The sequence below is a fragment of the Beta vulgaris genome, chromosome 1, assembly GCF_026745355.1.
Source record: "Beta vulgaris subsp. vulgaris cultivar EL10 chromosome 1, EL10.2, whole genome shotgun sequence".
Lineage (NCBI taxonomy): Eukaryota > Viridiplantae > Streptophyta > Magnoliopsida > Caryophyllales > Amaranthaceae > Beta > Beta vulgaris.
Window position 1 is genome coordinate 55,648,328 of NC_079202.1, and position 14,267 is coordinate 55,662,594.

At 33.8% G+C, this 14,267-nt stretch overlaps 2 protein-coding genes across 2 annotated transcripts; one reads left to right on the top strand and one right to left on the bottom strand.

Annotated features, from left to right (window-relative positions):
* Nucleotides 1-5,473: 5,473 nt before the first annotated feature.
* LOC104905184 (non-specific phospholipase C4) lies at nt 5,474-9,044 on the top strand. Its single transcript, XM_010693634.4, has 5 exons — nt 5,474-5,865; nt 6,129-6,508; nt 7,044-7,453; nt 7,916-8,086; nt 8,331-9,044. Exons 1-5 carry the CDS (start codon nt 5,608-5,610, stop codon nt 8,666-8,668), a joined length of 1,557 nt encoding a protein of 518 aa, XP_010691936.1. The 5' UTR covers nt 5,474-5,607; the 3' UTR covers nt 8,669-9,044.
* Nucleotides 9,045-9,382: 338 nt separating this feature from the next.
* LOC104905183 (GDP-mannose 4,6 dehydratase 1) lies at nt 9,383-12,003 on the bottom strand. Its single transcript, XM_010693633.4, has 2 exons — nt 11,245-12,003; nt 9,383-10,323 (listed from the first exon to the last, which is right to left on the bottom strand). The coding sequence occupies exons 1-2, from the start codon at nt 11,816-11,818 to the stop codon at nt 9,812-9,814; spliced, it is 1,086 nt and encodes a 361-aa protein (XP_010691935.1). The 5' UTR covers nt 11,819-12,003; the 3' UTR covers nt 9,383-9,811.
* Between the last annotated feature and the right edge of the window lie 2,264 nt (nt 12,004-14,267).

Below are 14,267 nucleotides of genomic sequence, written 5' to 3' on the forward strand. Positions count from 1 at the left end.
AGTTCCAAATGAACAAATATTAGTTTAGGATGTACCCATGCACATACAGGGCCGTTCCTGATAATTTTTGGGCCTTAGGCGGACCTAAAAATAAAGGCCCTTATATGAGTCGATCCTAATATTTTATAGGTCATATAATTAAAACCTTCGTACCCAAAACTATAATCTATATTTTGTTAATGATACCAATAAAAAATAAGCACATAATATTATTAAATATTGCACAAAAATAGCACAAATTTCACTAAATATTCAAAAAGTCTATCAATTTTTATTTAACTGGTCATAGTTAATTTCTTTTTTTGGGCCTGTGCACATAGTACACTCAAGTTGAGGGTATGCAATAAATGAACTCTAATCTAGCCTTTCGATCTGATATAATATGGTTATCAGTCTCAAATCAAAGGATTGCATATCTTAGAAATTCTCTAGCAAGAAAGTATACGTGGTACTCGTGGACGTGTTTTCTTGTCTTTGAACGTGAATGATAGCATCATCTCCCTTTCTTTTTAGTTTTTTCCACATCTAATTTTCTAGTTGAAGAATGGGAGAAAGCTTGGTTTATTGAGCAGCTGCACACGCATGGGATATGCCTTTCATATGATTAGCATAATGGCATATTCATGAGCAATAACGTGTAAATTTTTCTTTTTGTATATATAACCTGGCATATATAACATATAAGACAAAAGCAATAGAAAAATTGTTAAAATCCACCAAGTAAGATCTTATCTAATTTAATTGCGTCCCGCGCCCGCAGCCGATGCTCCCCATTCTCACGGACTTCCTGTCCGCCCGCAGGATCGATCCTGCGCCCGCGGGATTTCGGGCTGCTCCTCATCAACGAATTCCTCCGCCCGCGGGATCGAGCCTGCGCCCGCGGGTTTCCGAGCTTGGCTTGAATACAAGGCATCTTTTACAGATGGGTACATATTCAAGTGTTCGATTTGGCTATTTAATGAAGAAAATTCGTGATTTTTTGCCAAAATATATGCTAGAGTGTCCATATACCCATATCATCAGATTATTTGGGTCAAATCTATGAAACTTCTAATGTAACTTTTCATTCATAATTAGCTCTTACTAGATTGATTTTAGTGCATAATTAAATTAGAATAATAAAGTTTGATACTTTTACAAATATGTAACTAAGAGAACTTTTATTTCTTGATGGAGTATAAGTATATATCTGTATCATAAAATGTAAACTTTGTGTATCAAGTTTCCTTACCAACTATTGTGGAACTTCTTTATAACCGTGAGATCATAAAATGGCTCTGTTTGGCAATACTAGCTGAAAATAAACTGAAACTAATAAGTTAACTGAAACTGATAAGATAAAGCTGTTAAATATGACTTGAAATCTTGTGAATGGCATAAGGCTAACTTTGAATGCACATATCTCTCAATCTATAAATGATTTTGATGTGATTCAAATTGGAGGTGATAGCTTGTTCAAAGAGCTTTCCAACGATGGGTCATATGCCCAATTTCGATGAGAAACGAGAAAGTTATGACTGTTTTACGGAAAACTGACGAAGCTGTTTCGTCCCGGGCCCGATCAGGCGGATTTCGCCCGACCCAATCGGGCGGTGCGCGGTTTAGTTCGCTGAACGCGTTTTTTTCGATATTTTTCCGTTTTAAGTTATCTTTTAGGGTTTGTACGGGTTCCTTATGATTATAAAAGGGCTCTTAGTGTTCATTATTAACAACACAACTTATGAAACACTTTTAACCTCTAGATTTAGAATTCCTTGTATTATTCTCTCTGATTTTCTCCATTATAGTGAAGAAGCTCTAATCCCCCACCTGTGGATGTAGGTCAAATTTGACTGAACCACGTAAATCCTTGTGTTATTTGTTTGTTCATCTTTATAATTTTCTCACCTTCATTATTTCATTGATTTTCGGTTCCGCATTAATCAAACTACAACACCAATTTCCTAACAAAAGCTGAAATTGATAAGGTGCTAGAACTTATAAGGTAACTGATTAGTTTAACTGTTTGGCAAAATTAGTTGATTAAGTTGATAAATTATTTTAGCAAAATAAATTGTTGTCAAAATTTTGGAAAGATTTTCCAAAATTTCAGTCACCTGATTTTGAAAAGGTAATTTTTTTAACTTATCATTTAAGTCATTTTAGCCACCTAAAATTTTATTTTAGGTGCTTTCCAAACACTACTAATCATCTTAGCACCTAAAATATGTTAGCACCTTAAATATGTTAATAATGCTGGTGTCATTTTTATTTATGATTACTTCTCGTTTCCATTGTCAATTGCTTGCTGTATCGATATATTTCACATCGATCTGTATGCCATACAAAAGAATCAAAATTGGATTAATATTTTATCTCAAGGGAGATACAAAACTCAGAATAAAGTTTCAAGTACAACTCTTGACATAGGTTTAACTCCCAAAAATTACAACATTAGTTTTGGAAGCAATACCAAGAAAAGAAAATTTGACGTAACCTATGACTATGAGGAAGGACTGAATTGTCTTTTAGCACTTCCTTGCTAAACTAGTGTTTTTTTTTATCTTTACACAAAACACCTTAAGGGATAGTCCTAATTTTTTTTGCTTAGCTTGAATTGACGTATCAGAGTGAGACGTCAAAATGACATCTCACAAAATTTTTGATACCAAAACTAATTAAATTATTGGTAGTTTGGTACCAAAATAGAGTTATTGTAATACCAATATCAAAGTAACTCTCACTTGGTATCAAAGTGTAAGTTTGATACGAAATGACTCTATTTTGATATCACTTTAACTTACTTTAGGTATCAAAATTTTTATAAGATGTCATATGAGTTACCACTACTTTCTTTTTTTGTTGGCCTAGCTAGGTGATTCCATCACCTATGTAATTAATGATAAGAACTATATATCTTCTGTTTTCTAATTTTGTATCATGTTCACGGTAAAAGTCTTCAATTCACTCTCTCTCCAACAGAGAGTTTTTCCATCCAATTATTAGGTTATCTTTATTCATTGATAGTGTATATATCTACCCACATATATTAGGTTTATATCTCTTTGTGAGAGTATATGGTTTTGTTTTTAATATTAATTTACCCGAAATGTGATTCGTTGCTAAAGATTTTATGCGATATTGCGGCATATATCAGTTCTACTTCTAAAATCAATTGCATCATATATAGTTTAGAGTAAGGCAAGGATAACTTTATTTGGTCTAAAACAGTATTCTCGAATAACAACAAAAAAAATTGATTGATCATATCCAAATAAAAATATGTTTACCAACCAAGAACTAGCATATACTAAAGGAAAGGTATATCAAAGTTATATCATAACTAAATTCTTTTATTTTCCATTTCCAAAATTTTAAATATATATAATTCAAAGTAATTCAATTTTTATTAATATGTAATTAAATATGTTATTGATTTATGAGTTTTAAATATTGTACTAGTTTTTAGGTCCGAATTATGTCTCGGGTAATTTTAATTTTCGTCTATTAATAATTTAATTTTAAAATAATTACACCGTATATCACTTGGTGTACGGCAGTATATGTATCTTAATACTTATTAATAGGTCACATGGTCGATTTGAGATATCATTATATTTTTTCCGAAAAATATGATGATCAATTACCTGTTGGTTCATAGAACACGCGATAAAATTCTAGTGCAAGAAGAAAGGTTCCACATGGCACGTAAAAGCACAACTGAAATAAATTATATACGCAATTAAGGAATTCGTGCTATGATTAACAATTTCATTGACCTTATGAGAGTTACCCTCTGACCTTTAAACTTCATCTTCTGATTCGTATTCTTGAACACAACAAAAAGATTTGATTAGCATCCAGAATAATTTGTAGAACTACCCCATTAGTTACGAAGTAGAATATTCTCACATTCATGGTGAATTTCGAAAGGGGAGATGGAGCAAGGGGATAACTGCAAAAAAGAAATCAAATAAGAAAAATAAACTTGACGGAAATATGAATTACAACACATATCTAGAATTTTGTGGAAATATGAATCACTAAAAGATGTTAAATGATATGGTGAATCTTTGAAAATCCTTACCTAAGGTTACGGGTTCAAGCTCAAACTTTAGCATATATATTTTTTTGGAAAAATTGTTAGAAACTACTCCCTCTGTTTTTTTTTATCATTCCTACTTTGACTTTGCACGTTTGCCAATGCACGTTTTAAAACTTAAATATCTTTCATTATATATTAGTAAAAATTATAACGATTGAATTTTAATAAAGTACTAATTGAGACGAATCAAACAAGACTCCACATGACTATGTTTTTTCTTATAAATTGAGAACATTTGAGAAGATTTTCTCTATACATGAATAGTGTCAAGATTCTAAGTGAGAAAGATAAAAAAAAACAGAGGGAGTACCTATTAAAGACACTTTGTTTAAAAAAAAAAAAAACTACCTTATATTATGTTTATTTTACAAAACTACCTTATAAGTGGAAAAACTTTAAAAAGCACTACCAAATTCAGAATTTACTAACCATGGTTAACTATTTCCTCCAATTATCATTCTAATATAAGATTACTAAACTACCCCAACCCTTCTTTGCTAATTTCCCTCACAGGAGCGTTTAACTATTGAATACTCCGATCCCTTAAACGTTTGTGTAATTTCTTCTCCCAACCTTTTGCTTCACCAATTAATTCTTCATTATGAGTAACAAAAGCAGATAGAAATTAGGCTTTGGGTCATGAATTGATGTCGTTGATGATGATGAAGAATATGGTTTGATGATGGTGCAAAGCTTGCCCTACTAGACACTTTTACTGCTGGTTTGTTTTTGGGATTGACTTTTGGGGGGAGAGAAGGTGTGCTTGTGCTTGCCACATGTATATTTGAGAGATAGACCATCAAGTGATCAAGAAAGTGATGATATCGTAATTGTAACGTACTGAATTTAGGGGGTATTTTCATAATCTTATATTAGAAGGATAATTGGAGGGAGTAGTTAACCATAGTTAGAAAATTATGAATTTGGTAGTGCTTTTTAAAGTTTTTCCACTTATAAGGTAGTTTTGTAAAATAAACATGATATAAGGTAGTTTTTTTAAAAAAAGTGTTTTTAATAGGTAGTTTCTAACAATTTTTCCTATTTTTTTTTAAATAATGATCACCTGACTTATTGTTGATTAAAATTTAAAAGACACGATGACAAAATTTTAATGGCAGAAGGAGGATGCTACGTGGCGCATAGACACTATTATGCACACTTTTTGATATATCTCTATAGATAGATGTGTAACAAGTAAATGGACAATCTCTAGAAGATGATGAATGTGGTGTGTAGAATGTAGATTACAGGTAAAGTTAATGTAGCATAACACACTACTCCATTTTGATAAGTGTCTTTTGGCACGCAAGCTAATCAGTTCTACAAAAATGCAATGATTCAAATACACCAAAATAATCACGTCAAGTCCCATAAAGAATCAAATTTATGCACGTATGACGTACCTTCATCACCAAGCTAAGCTAGTTACTCCACTTTATAAACTCATCCCTACTTTTGCCAACAACATCAAGAATTAAGTGACCAAGAAAAGGGAGTGATTTTCATAGTAACATTTTTAAGGCATGGCTAGTGATGAAAGTAACACTAAGAGTAGCCCATATCCAATTAAAACAGTGGTGGTGTTGGTGCAAGAGAACAGGTCATTTGACCACATACTCGGGTGGATGAAGCCGCTCAACCCGAAAATCGATGGTGTCACGGGTCAGGAATCGAACCCCTTGGATACGTCGAACACAAACTCACCAAGGATCAATTTCGGGGATGGATCCGTGTACGTCGACCCTGACCCTGGTCACTCCATCCAAGCCATCTACGAGCAGGTATGTAGGACTTTTTTTTGTTAATCTCATGGACTCCGTGGAGATATTTAAATCTGCGGAAATTAGGCTAGAAACCTCCAATACGAGCAAATCTATCTCTATTATATAATTGAGTAGTTTGATATGCACTAGGAATATACTATTACTATTGTACGTCTTTTTATAACTTGAAACACGCATTTCGTGCATTTGTTTATAGTAGATTTTAAACAAACTCCAACACAAAAATTTGCAATAGCTAAAGAGAAATATATGTTGAGCAGGTATTTGGTGAACAATGGACTCAAGAATCAGCCCAAAAGAAGAAGGCTCCAACAATGCAAGGATTTGTCCAGAATGCAAACCGGATTCAAAGTGGGATGGATGAGACGGTGATGAATGGGTTCAAACCGGATCTTGTACCCGTTTTCAAGGAGTTAATGACCCAATTTGCAGTTTGTGATAGATGGTTTGCTTCAGTACCTGCATCCACACAACCAAATAGGTTGTATGTGCACTCAGCAACATCTCATGGTTTAACAAGTAATGATACTAAGAAACTCATTGGTGGGTTGCCTCAAAAAACCATATTTGAATCATTGGATGAGGCTGGTTTCTCTTTTGGTATCTATTATCAGTATCCTCCTTCCACTCTCTTCTACAGGTATTTGAATCATTGCCCTGTTCTCCCCAACTTATTCTCAGTTCAGTTCAATTCAGTTCAGCTCTGGATAATACTTTTACTCTCACATATCACTATTCATTTCAGTTCAGTTCAGTTCAGCTCAGTTTAATTCAGTTCAGCTGTTTTATGCTGAAGAGAACATACCCTTAAATTATTCGTGCTTATTTGATCTTTGTTTGAACTTGCCTTAACTTATTTGAACTTATGTAACGTTATTCAAGTAGAACGCTACTAAAAACTCATACTTCATCAAATCAGTGAAGTTTTGACATGATGTGCTTATTTGATCTTTATTTGAACTTGCCTTAACTTATTTGAACTTATGAAACGTTAGTTAAGTAGAACACTACTAAAAACTCATTACTTCATAAAATCAGTGAAGTTTTGACATGCTTTTGCTTACTACTTTGTCTTGCTATTCTAGTGAAGTTTTGGGTCCAAATGAGATGAATATTATTATGAAGATAAGGTACAATTAATTAGTAATAGACCTTTTTCTTTCTAATTTTGGCAGGAACCTTAGGAGGCTGAAATACATAACAAAATTCCACCAATTTGACCTAAGTTTCAAGAAGCATTGCAAGGAAGGGAAGCTACCAAATTATGTGGTGATTGAACAAAGATATTTTGACTTGCTAACATTGCCAGGAAATGATGATCATCCATCTCATGATGTATCAATTGGTCAAAAATTCATTAAAGAAGTTTATGAAGCATTAAGATCAAGTGCTCAATGGAATGAAATGTTGTTTATAATCACATATGATGAGCATGGTGGTTTCTTTGATCATGTTCCCACACCCGTGGAAGGGGTTCCTAGCCCTGATGACATTACTGGTTCTGAACCATACAACTTTAAATTTGATCGACTTGGTGTTAGAGTTCCAACTTTCATGATTTCTCCATGGATTGAACCTGGAACAGGTACTTTTACTTTAAAGATTCGCAAATTCTTGTATGAGACAGTTGATCTAGTCCGACCACTATTAGTTAAATAACGCAAAAATAACATATTAAGTTAATCTCTATTATATAAGGCAATACATGGGGGACACCAAAAAGTAGAAAAGGGAAAAAAAATAGAGAATAACTAACTGTTTCATTTGAATGGAAAAAGGAGGGGAAAGTAGGATATTTAAAGTTTTAAACTGAACATCAGTCTTTTGAGAAAATAAAATGTAAAGATAGTTTTTCTACCCAATTAATTTTATTTTCTATTTCATTTGTTATCACACGTTATCGCACGCATTGCGTGCATGTAAGACTAGTATTGTAAAGTCGGGCAATTTGACAGAATACCAACTATTGAAGATCTAAATTATATTTCGAATTTGAGCTTTGCTAATTTTATGGAAATTATTGACTGTGATAAGTTGGGGAATGCAGTGTTACATGAACCTACGGGGCCATATTCTACATCACAATATGAACATTCTTCAATTCCAGCAACTGTCAAGAAGATATTCAACCTCAAAGACTTTTTAACTAAGCGTGATGCATGGGCGGGAACTTTTGAAGGTGTGGCTAATAGGAAGAGTCCAAGAACTGACTGTCCAGGTAAAAATTGACCCTCCACTCATATCAAATTCTACTTAATTTTAGAAGTGATCAAGTAAGTTCATGTCTTTGATTAAATTACACTCACAAATTCAGATAAGTTCAAATAAATCGAGAAAATATCATGCAAAGAGAATTGCGCCTAAATATAACGCCGTTGTGGATTCCATCTCAGTAAAGATGCTTGTAGCCTTAGTTGAGTTTATCTTATAAACTTTTTCCTAACTTATGCATACATATGCAGTTACTTTGCCAGAGCCAGTTAAACTGAGGGAAGATCTACCGCTGGAAAACAGGCTATTGTCTGATTTCCAGGCAGAGTTGGTGCAAATGGCAGCTTGCTTAAATGGCGACCACAAGAAGAAAACTTACCCAGATACACTAGTAGAGAAGATGACAGTTAAAGAAGCTGCTGAATATGTGCACGAAGCCTGGAAGATTTTCTTGCATGAGTGTGAAGAAGCCCGGAAGCGAGGAGAAGACGACTCTGCAATTGTTGTTGTGGATGGCAAACATTCAAAGAATACTAGCAGATCATTAGCAACCAAGTTTTTTTCTTGCATAGCTTGTAACAACTCATGAACTCTTCTGGTCTCAGCCAGGACTTTCAGTCTTGAGCTTATTATCGAAAATAGGCCGTAAAGACATAACATTATATTAATTTTAGAAAAAGAATTATAGATAATAATCATATTCACATTCATTCCTACAAAATAGAGCATTCTATAATAAGCAGGTTAGAACAATGGACTCCATATTTTTGGGTCCTCGCTTTAAGACGAGGAGCCAGTATATACAATAGTTTATAGGTCACTTCGCATAGCCTCTTAGGTAGGCATGATCTCATTGTTCATCCTTCTGCATCCTAGACGAATTCGGAGTAGATCACTGGATTCATAGAATTGATCTCTCTGTTATGTAAAGTATTATATGTATATATATTTCAGTTTTCTGTTCCCATGAATGATAGGTTGGAAATGTCGAAATTTGTAAATGTATTGGGAGTTGTACAGTAGAACAATCGTCTAACTATTCTTCACATCATAAGCATTTTACACAAGCAAGATCAATGATACAAACATATTTAGGCTCTTTGTTCTTGTGAAAACCACCCTTATGGTACGAAAAACAAAAGCAACTGTTGTGTCGCGAGCAACTGCAGTAAGGTTTGCACAATTTTACTGCAGCAAGTGAGAGTGGAGTATATGACTATACGAGAGAAATTTTTCTTCGGTTCGTAGATAGAAAGAGTTCAAAAGAAAGAAGGAACAAAGGACAATCATCAAAATGATATGATAATCAAAAAAAATATTACTATTATTACATGATTATGAAAAATCCCAAATCAAGGATTAATGACAGCTGAAAGCTTGTAAGTTCTACAGAGATTCCTGGATCAAGTACGAAACAGCTGTATTTATAAGTTACAACCCTACTCATCTCCAGAAAAGTATAACACAATTAAGAGTAAATCTTGTTGATTGACAAATTAAGATGACTAAGTGCCAACATACAGACTATGACAAGAAAGTATCCCACCGACACTGAAAGGGTGGGAACAAAGGATCTAACTATAGAATTAAAAACTGGACTTTTGAAACAAAATCAACAAATCAATAACTCAATTTCCACTTCCAAGTAACCTATGATCTGATCCGTATATTAAATCACAAAAAGAAATTTAAAATTTTGAAGAATCAAATGGTAGTATCATAGCTCACTTACTCAAGGTTGTTGCTGAGCATCCATGTAACCAGCATCAACAAGTACCTTTTCCCTCTTAGCCAACTCGACGTCTTCATCAACCATCATTTTCACCAGTTGTTGAAACCCGACCTTAGGCTTCCAACCGAGCACTTTCTTTGCTTTGCTCGCATCACCTTGTAGATTGTCGACCTCAGATGGCCTAAAATACCTCTTGTCAATCACCACATGATCCCGCCAGTTCAATCCCACGTACCCAAAAGCAGCTTCCAAGAACTCCTCAACACTGTGAGACTCCTCGGTGGCTACCACATAGTCATCAGGCTTCTCTTGTTGAAGCATCAACCACATTGCCTCTACATAGTCCCCCGCAAATCCCCAATCCCTCGATGCTGACAAATTACCAAGGAAAAGCTTGCTCTGAAGCCCGATCTTGATCCGGCCAACCGCACGAGTGATCTTACGCGTCACAAAGTTCTCTCCCCTGCGTGGTGATTCGTGGTTGAACAAAATACCATTGCAAGCATATATGCCTATCAAAAGAAACCAGTTCAGATACTTACACAACATTATTCTAACAGCATTTCTACAGCAATCACTTAATCGTCTACTCGAGTACTAACAATTTGGCAGAGTGAGTGATATAGGCCATTCAACCTTATGATTTAAACCCACAACATGATCTAACAATCGAAATACTACGAAATTTCTTAATTATTTTTGGTGATCAATACACTCAGCAAAACTCTAACTTGATTTTCTTCCCCAAATGAAATCATATAAACACTCCCATCAATCCAACAAAGGATCCAACTGAAACAAGTCCGAGATCTTAATTAAACAACATAAGAAAATACTTAAAAATAATAAGCAATTACTACCTCTGTTTCTAAAAGATTGTTACACTCCCACTCTTCACACATATATGTAGCATTAATAAGTATCTAGTAATGCACTATTTGTTAAAAATTACAAAAATAAACGAATCTAACAAGATCTCACATAACTATATTATTCCGTACTTATAAATCACAAACAATGATCAAACACCGAAATTTGTAATAAAGGGGAGTAGTACATTAAAACAAACAATGCAATTGATTTATCATTCTCTTCAACAATTCCAACCTAATCCGATCTCACGTGACTATATTATTCCTTACATATAAATCACAAACAATGATCAAACACCAAAATATGTAATAAAGGGGAGTAGTACATTAAAACAAACAATGCAATTGATCTATCATTCTCTTCAACAATTCCAACCTAATCCGATCTCACATGACTATATTATTCCTTATATATAAATCACAAACAATGATCAAACTGAAATTTGTAATTAACAAACAATGCAATTGATCCTCATTCATTTCACCATTTCCACTTATCATTTTATAAATCCCATGTTCATCAATCAATCAAACAAACAAATAAAAAAACAAAAATTATACCATAGGCCTCGCGATAATTGACAGTGTACCAATGAGCAGCAACCTTAGCAACAGCATAAGGCGACCTAGGATGAAACGGCGTCGTTTCAAGCTGAGGAGGTGGAGTAGATCCAAACATTTCCGACGATCCAGCTTGATAATACTTAATATGATTCCTACCAGTTTCAGCAATATGAGATCTAACAGCCTCAAGTAAACGAAGTGCACCAGTAGCAACAACATCAGCAGTATAATCAGGAATTTCAAAAGAAACAGCAACATGAGATTGTGCAGCCAAATTATATACTTCGTCAGGAGATATTGTATCGATCCAACGACGAAGAGAAGATGCGTCGGTCAGATCAGCGTAGTGAAGTTTCATTTTGGCTTTTAAAGCGTTGTGTGGGTCGATGTAGATGTGGTTGATGCGTTGTGTGTTGAAGTTTGAAGATCGACGGATTAAGCCGTGAACTTGGTAGTTTTTTTGGAGGAGGAATTCGGTTAAGTATGATCCGTCTTGACCTGTTATGCCGGTGATTAGGGCTACTTTTGTTGGAGGTGATGGTGAACCGTTTTGTTCATCTGAGGACGCCATTGTTGAGTTTAGGGAGGAAGGAGGAGAGAGAAAATGGGGGTGTTGTGTGTGTATGGATTTGGGAGGGAAATGGTGGGGGGTTATGTAGATGATTGTTGCGGACTATTGCTGGGTAGATCCACCGTCGGAACAAGCAAAGAAGTTACTTCATGTAGATTGGATTCATAGCACAAATAGCACAAGTTTATAACTAGTCTTTTGCTGGATCCATGCTTGCTGTTAAACTGGTTTTCGATGCCCGCGATGGGTTCGTCGATTGTTTGGGTTTATTCTTAATAAATTTCATCAAAATGGAAGTGTGATTTAAAATTAGAGTTTGTCTTGTAAGAGACCGCCTACTTTTATATTAAAATTAGGTAATGGTAAATCGTAAACTCAATATTAAAAAGAGAATTAGCCTAATAGTGACTATTCGTGACTAGTTTAATCCATTTAGTGATTAGGTTTACTTTTATATTAAAATTAGACGGTATCTTTTAATAATTTGTGTTATAATTATTGTTATACAAACTACTATAATCTATAAAGTTTTTAGAAATTGAGATAAACATTTAGATGTAAAGTTTTGTTGTCAAAATAAATTTGTAATTTTTTTTATTGAGTAACCATTTTTCTCATTATGTTAACTTTATTAGAATTTTTAACCCATATTTAAATTAGGAAAGGATATAATTGTATATAATCTAAACATCCAATAAGTATATATATTTAGGTAATGATAAAAAAAAAACATTTCATTGGGGACATCATGCTCCCCCTTGGCTTATATAATAGAGATGAGAAAGGTTAATGATTACCTTCTCTGTTTCAAAATGAATGATACATTTTAACATTTGTAGTATTCACACCGTCTAAAAAAAATGATATGATAGGAGTTGGTGCGCCCAAAAAAAAGTGTTAGAAGACTAACATAATAATGGTGGAACCATGCCAAAAATAAAAGTGTTCAAACTAGTTTGCAACAAACATAAAAGGAAAGTATTAAGACTATTTTGAAACAAGTGGAGTATAAAAATAGATAATATGATAAAAAATTTACTTGAGTACGCCCTCCATCTAGTTTTACTTGCTACATTTTTCTTAAATGAGTGTCTCTGGTTCTCTTTTTACTTGCTCCATTTTCTTCATTGGCTACTATGAACCACCAAAAAGCAAAAATGTTCCCCTTTATTTCTATAATCTTCCTACCTTTTTAATCCCAAATATTTCTCATTTTCTCATAAAGTGATGATCTCCACCACACCTTTTCCCCCTCTTGAATATTCGTGCACACAATAATGTAGCAAGAAGACGAAGGGAGTATAATGTAATAGATAATCTATAGTCAAGGATGTCGTGGATGTTCTCATCCATGGTAATTAAGCCCATTTTCCTCTCTGATTTTCAGCTTTTAGTTTACATACTAGTTATTAGGCCCGGGCTATGCCCCGATTAAGAAAAAATTTCATTTATTAATATAATATTATATGATAATAACACTAAATACAACTTAGCCTAGTGGTTAAAACTTTAGTATATGTACTTGAGGTCTCGGGATCAAACCCTATACTATGCAATTTCTTAATTTTTTTTATTGTACATGGATTACATGAACTAAAACTCCCTAGGGAGAGCGCCACGTGGCACAGTTTCTTGTTTTCGCACGCTTTTTAATATATTTGTATAGATTATTTTGTTGAATAAGTTATTCTTTATTTGTGAGAGTTTCTCGAGCCCTACTATAGAGATTTTTGTCTTATCTATCTGTTGTGGAGGTATCCTTCTCCCCTATGAGAGTTGTGAGTCTTGTTTATTTATTCATGGGTATGGAAATGTTCTCATTTGTTGAAGTTCAAAACTATCAACATGAAGGTATTGGAAGTTCGAATTCGGTCAACATTGTTAATCAATAATGTTTTGTCTCCAAATTATGTCAAAATGATAGACGAATTAATGGCTGCAAGATTCAGCAAATACAAGGGGTCTAATACGCTACTTTGGTCGATTTGGTTCATTATGGTTTCATTATCGAAAACGAATTTGATTTAATCTTGTTCAATTGTATCTCAATTTTTTAATACTTATTATAGATGTCATCTGACCTTTAATTAATGAAATTTCTCTTTAAAAAATCTCATAGGATTATGTTCAAGTTCAACCCACCTCAATTTTTGCTTAATTTTACTTAACATATTACAAATTTTCCTCACATACGAACATTTATGCCACCGTCTTACTGAGTAGCTGGTATGTTTAAGTTTTTTTTTTTTTTTTGTGACGACATGTTTAAGTTGTTTTAATTGATATATATGTTTAGGTTTGTTAGTCTATTTCTTAAACCTTTTTTTTTAATATGTAAGAAAAGCCCTCTAAGTTGCCCTTGTAGAGAGCTCCTGCCTAGAGGCCCATTACAACTAGATACACCTAATCTTACCAATCTGGCAATCTCCTTTGAATTTCAAGTCAACGC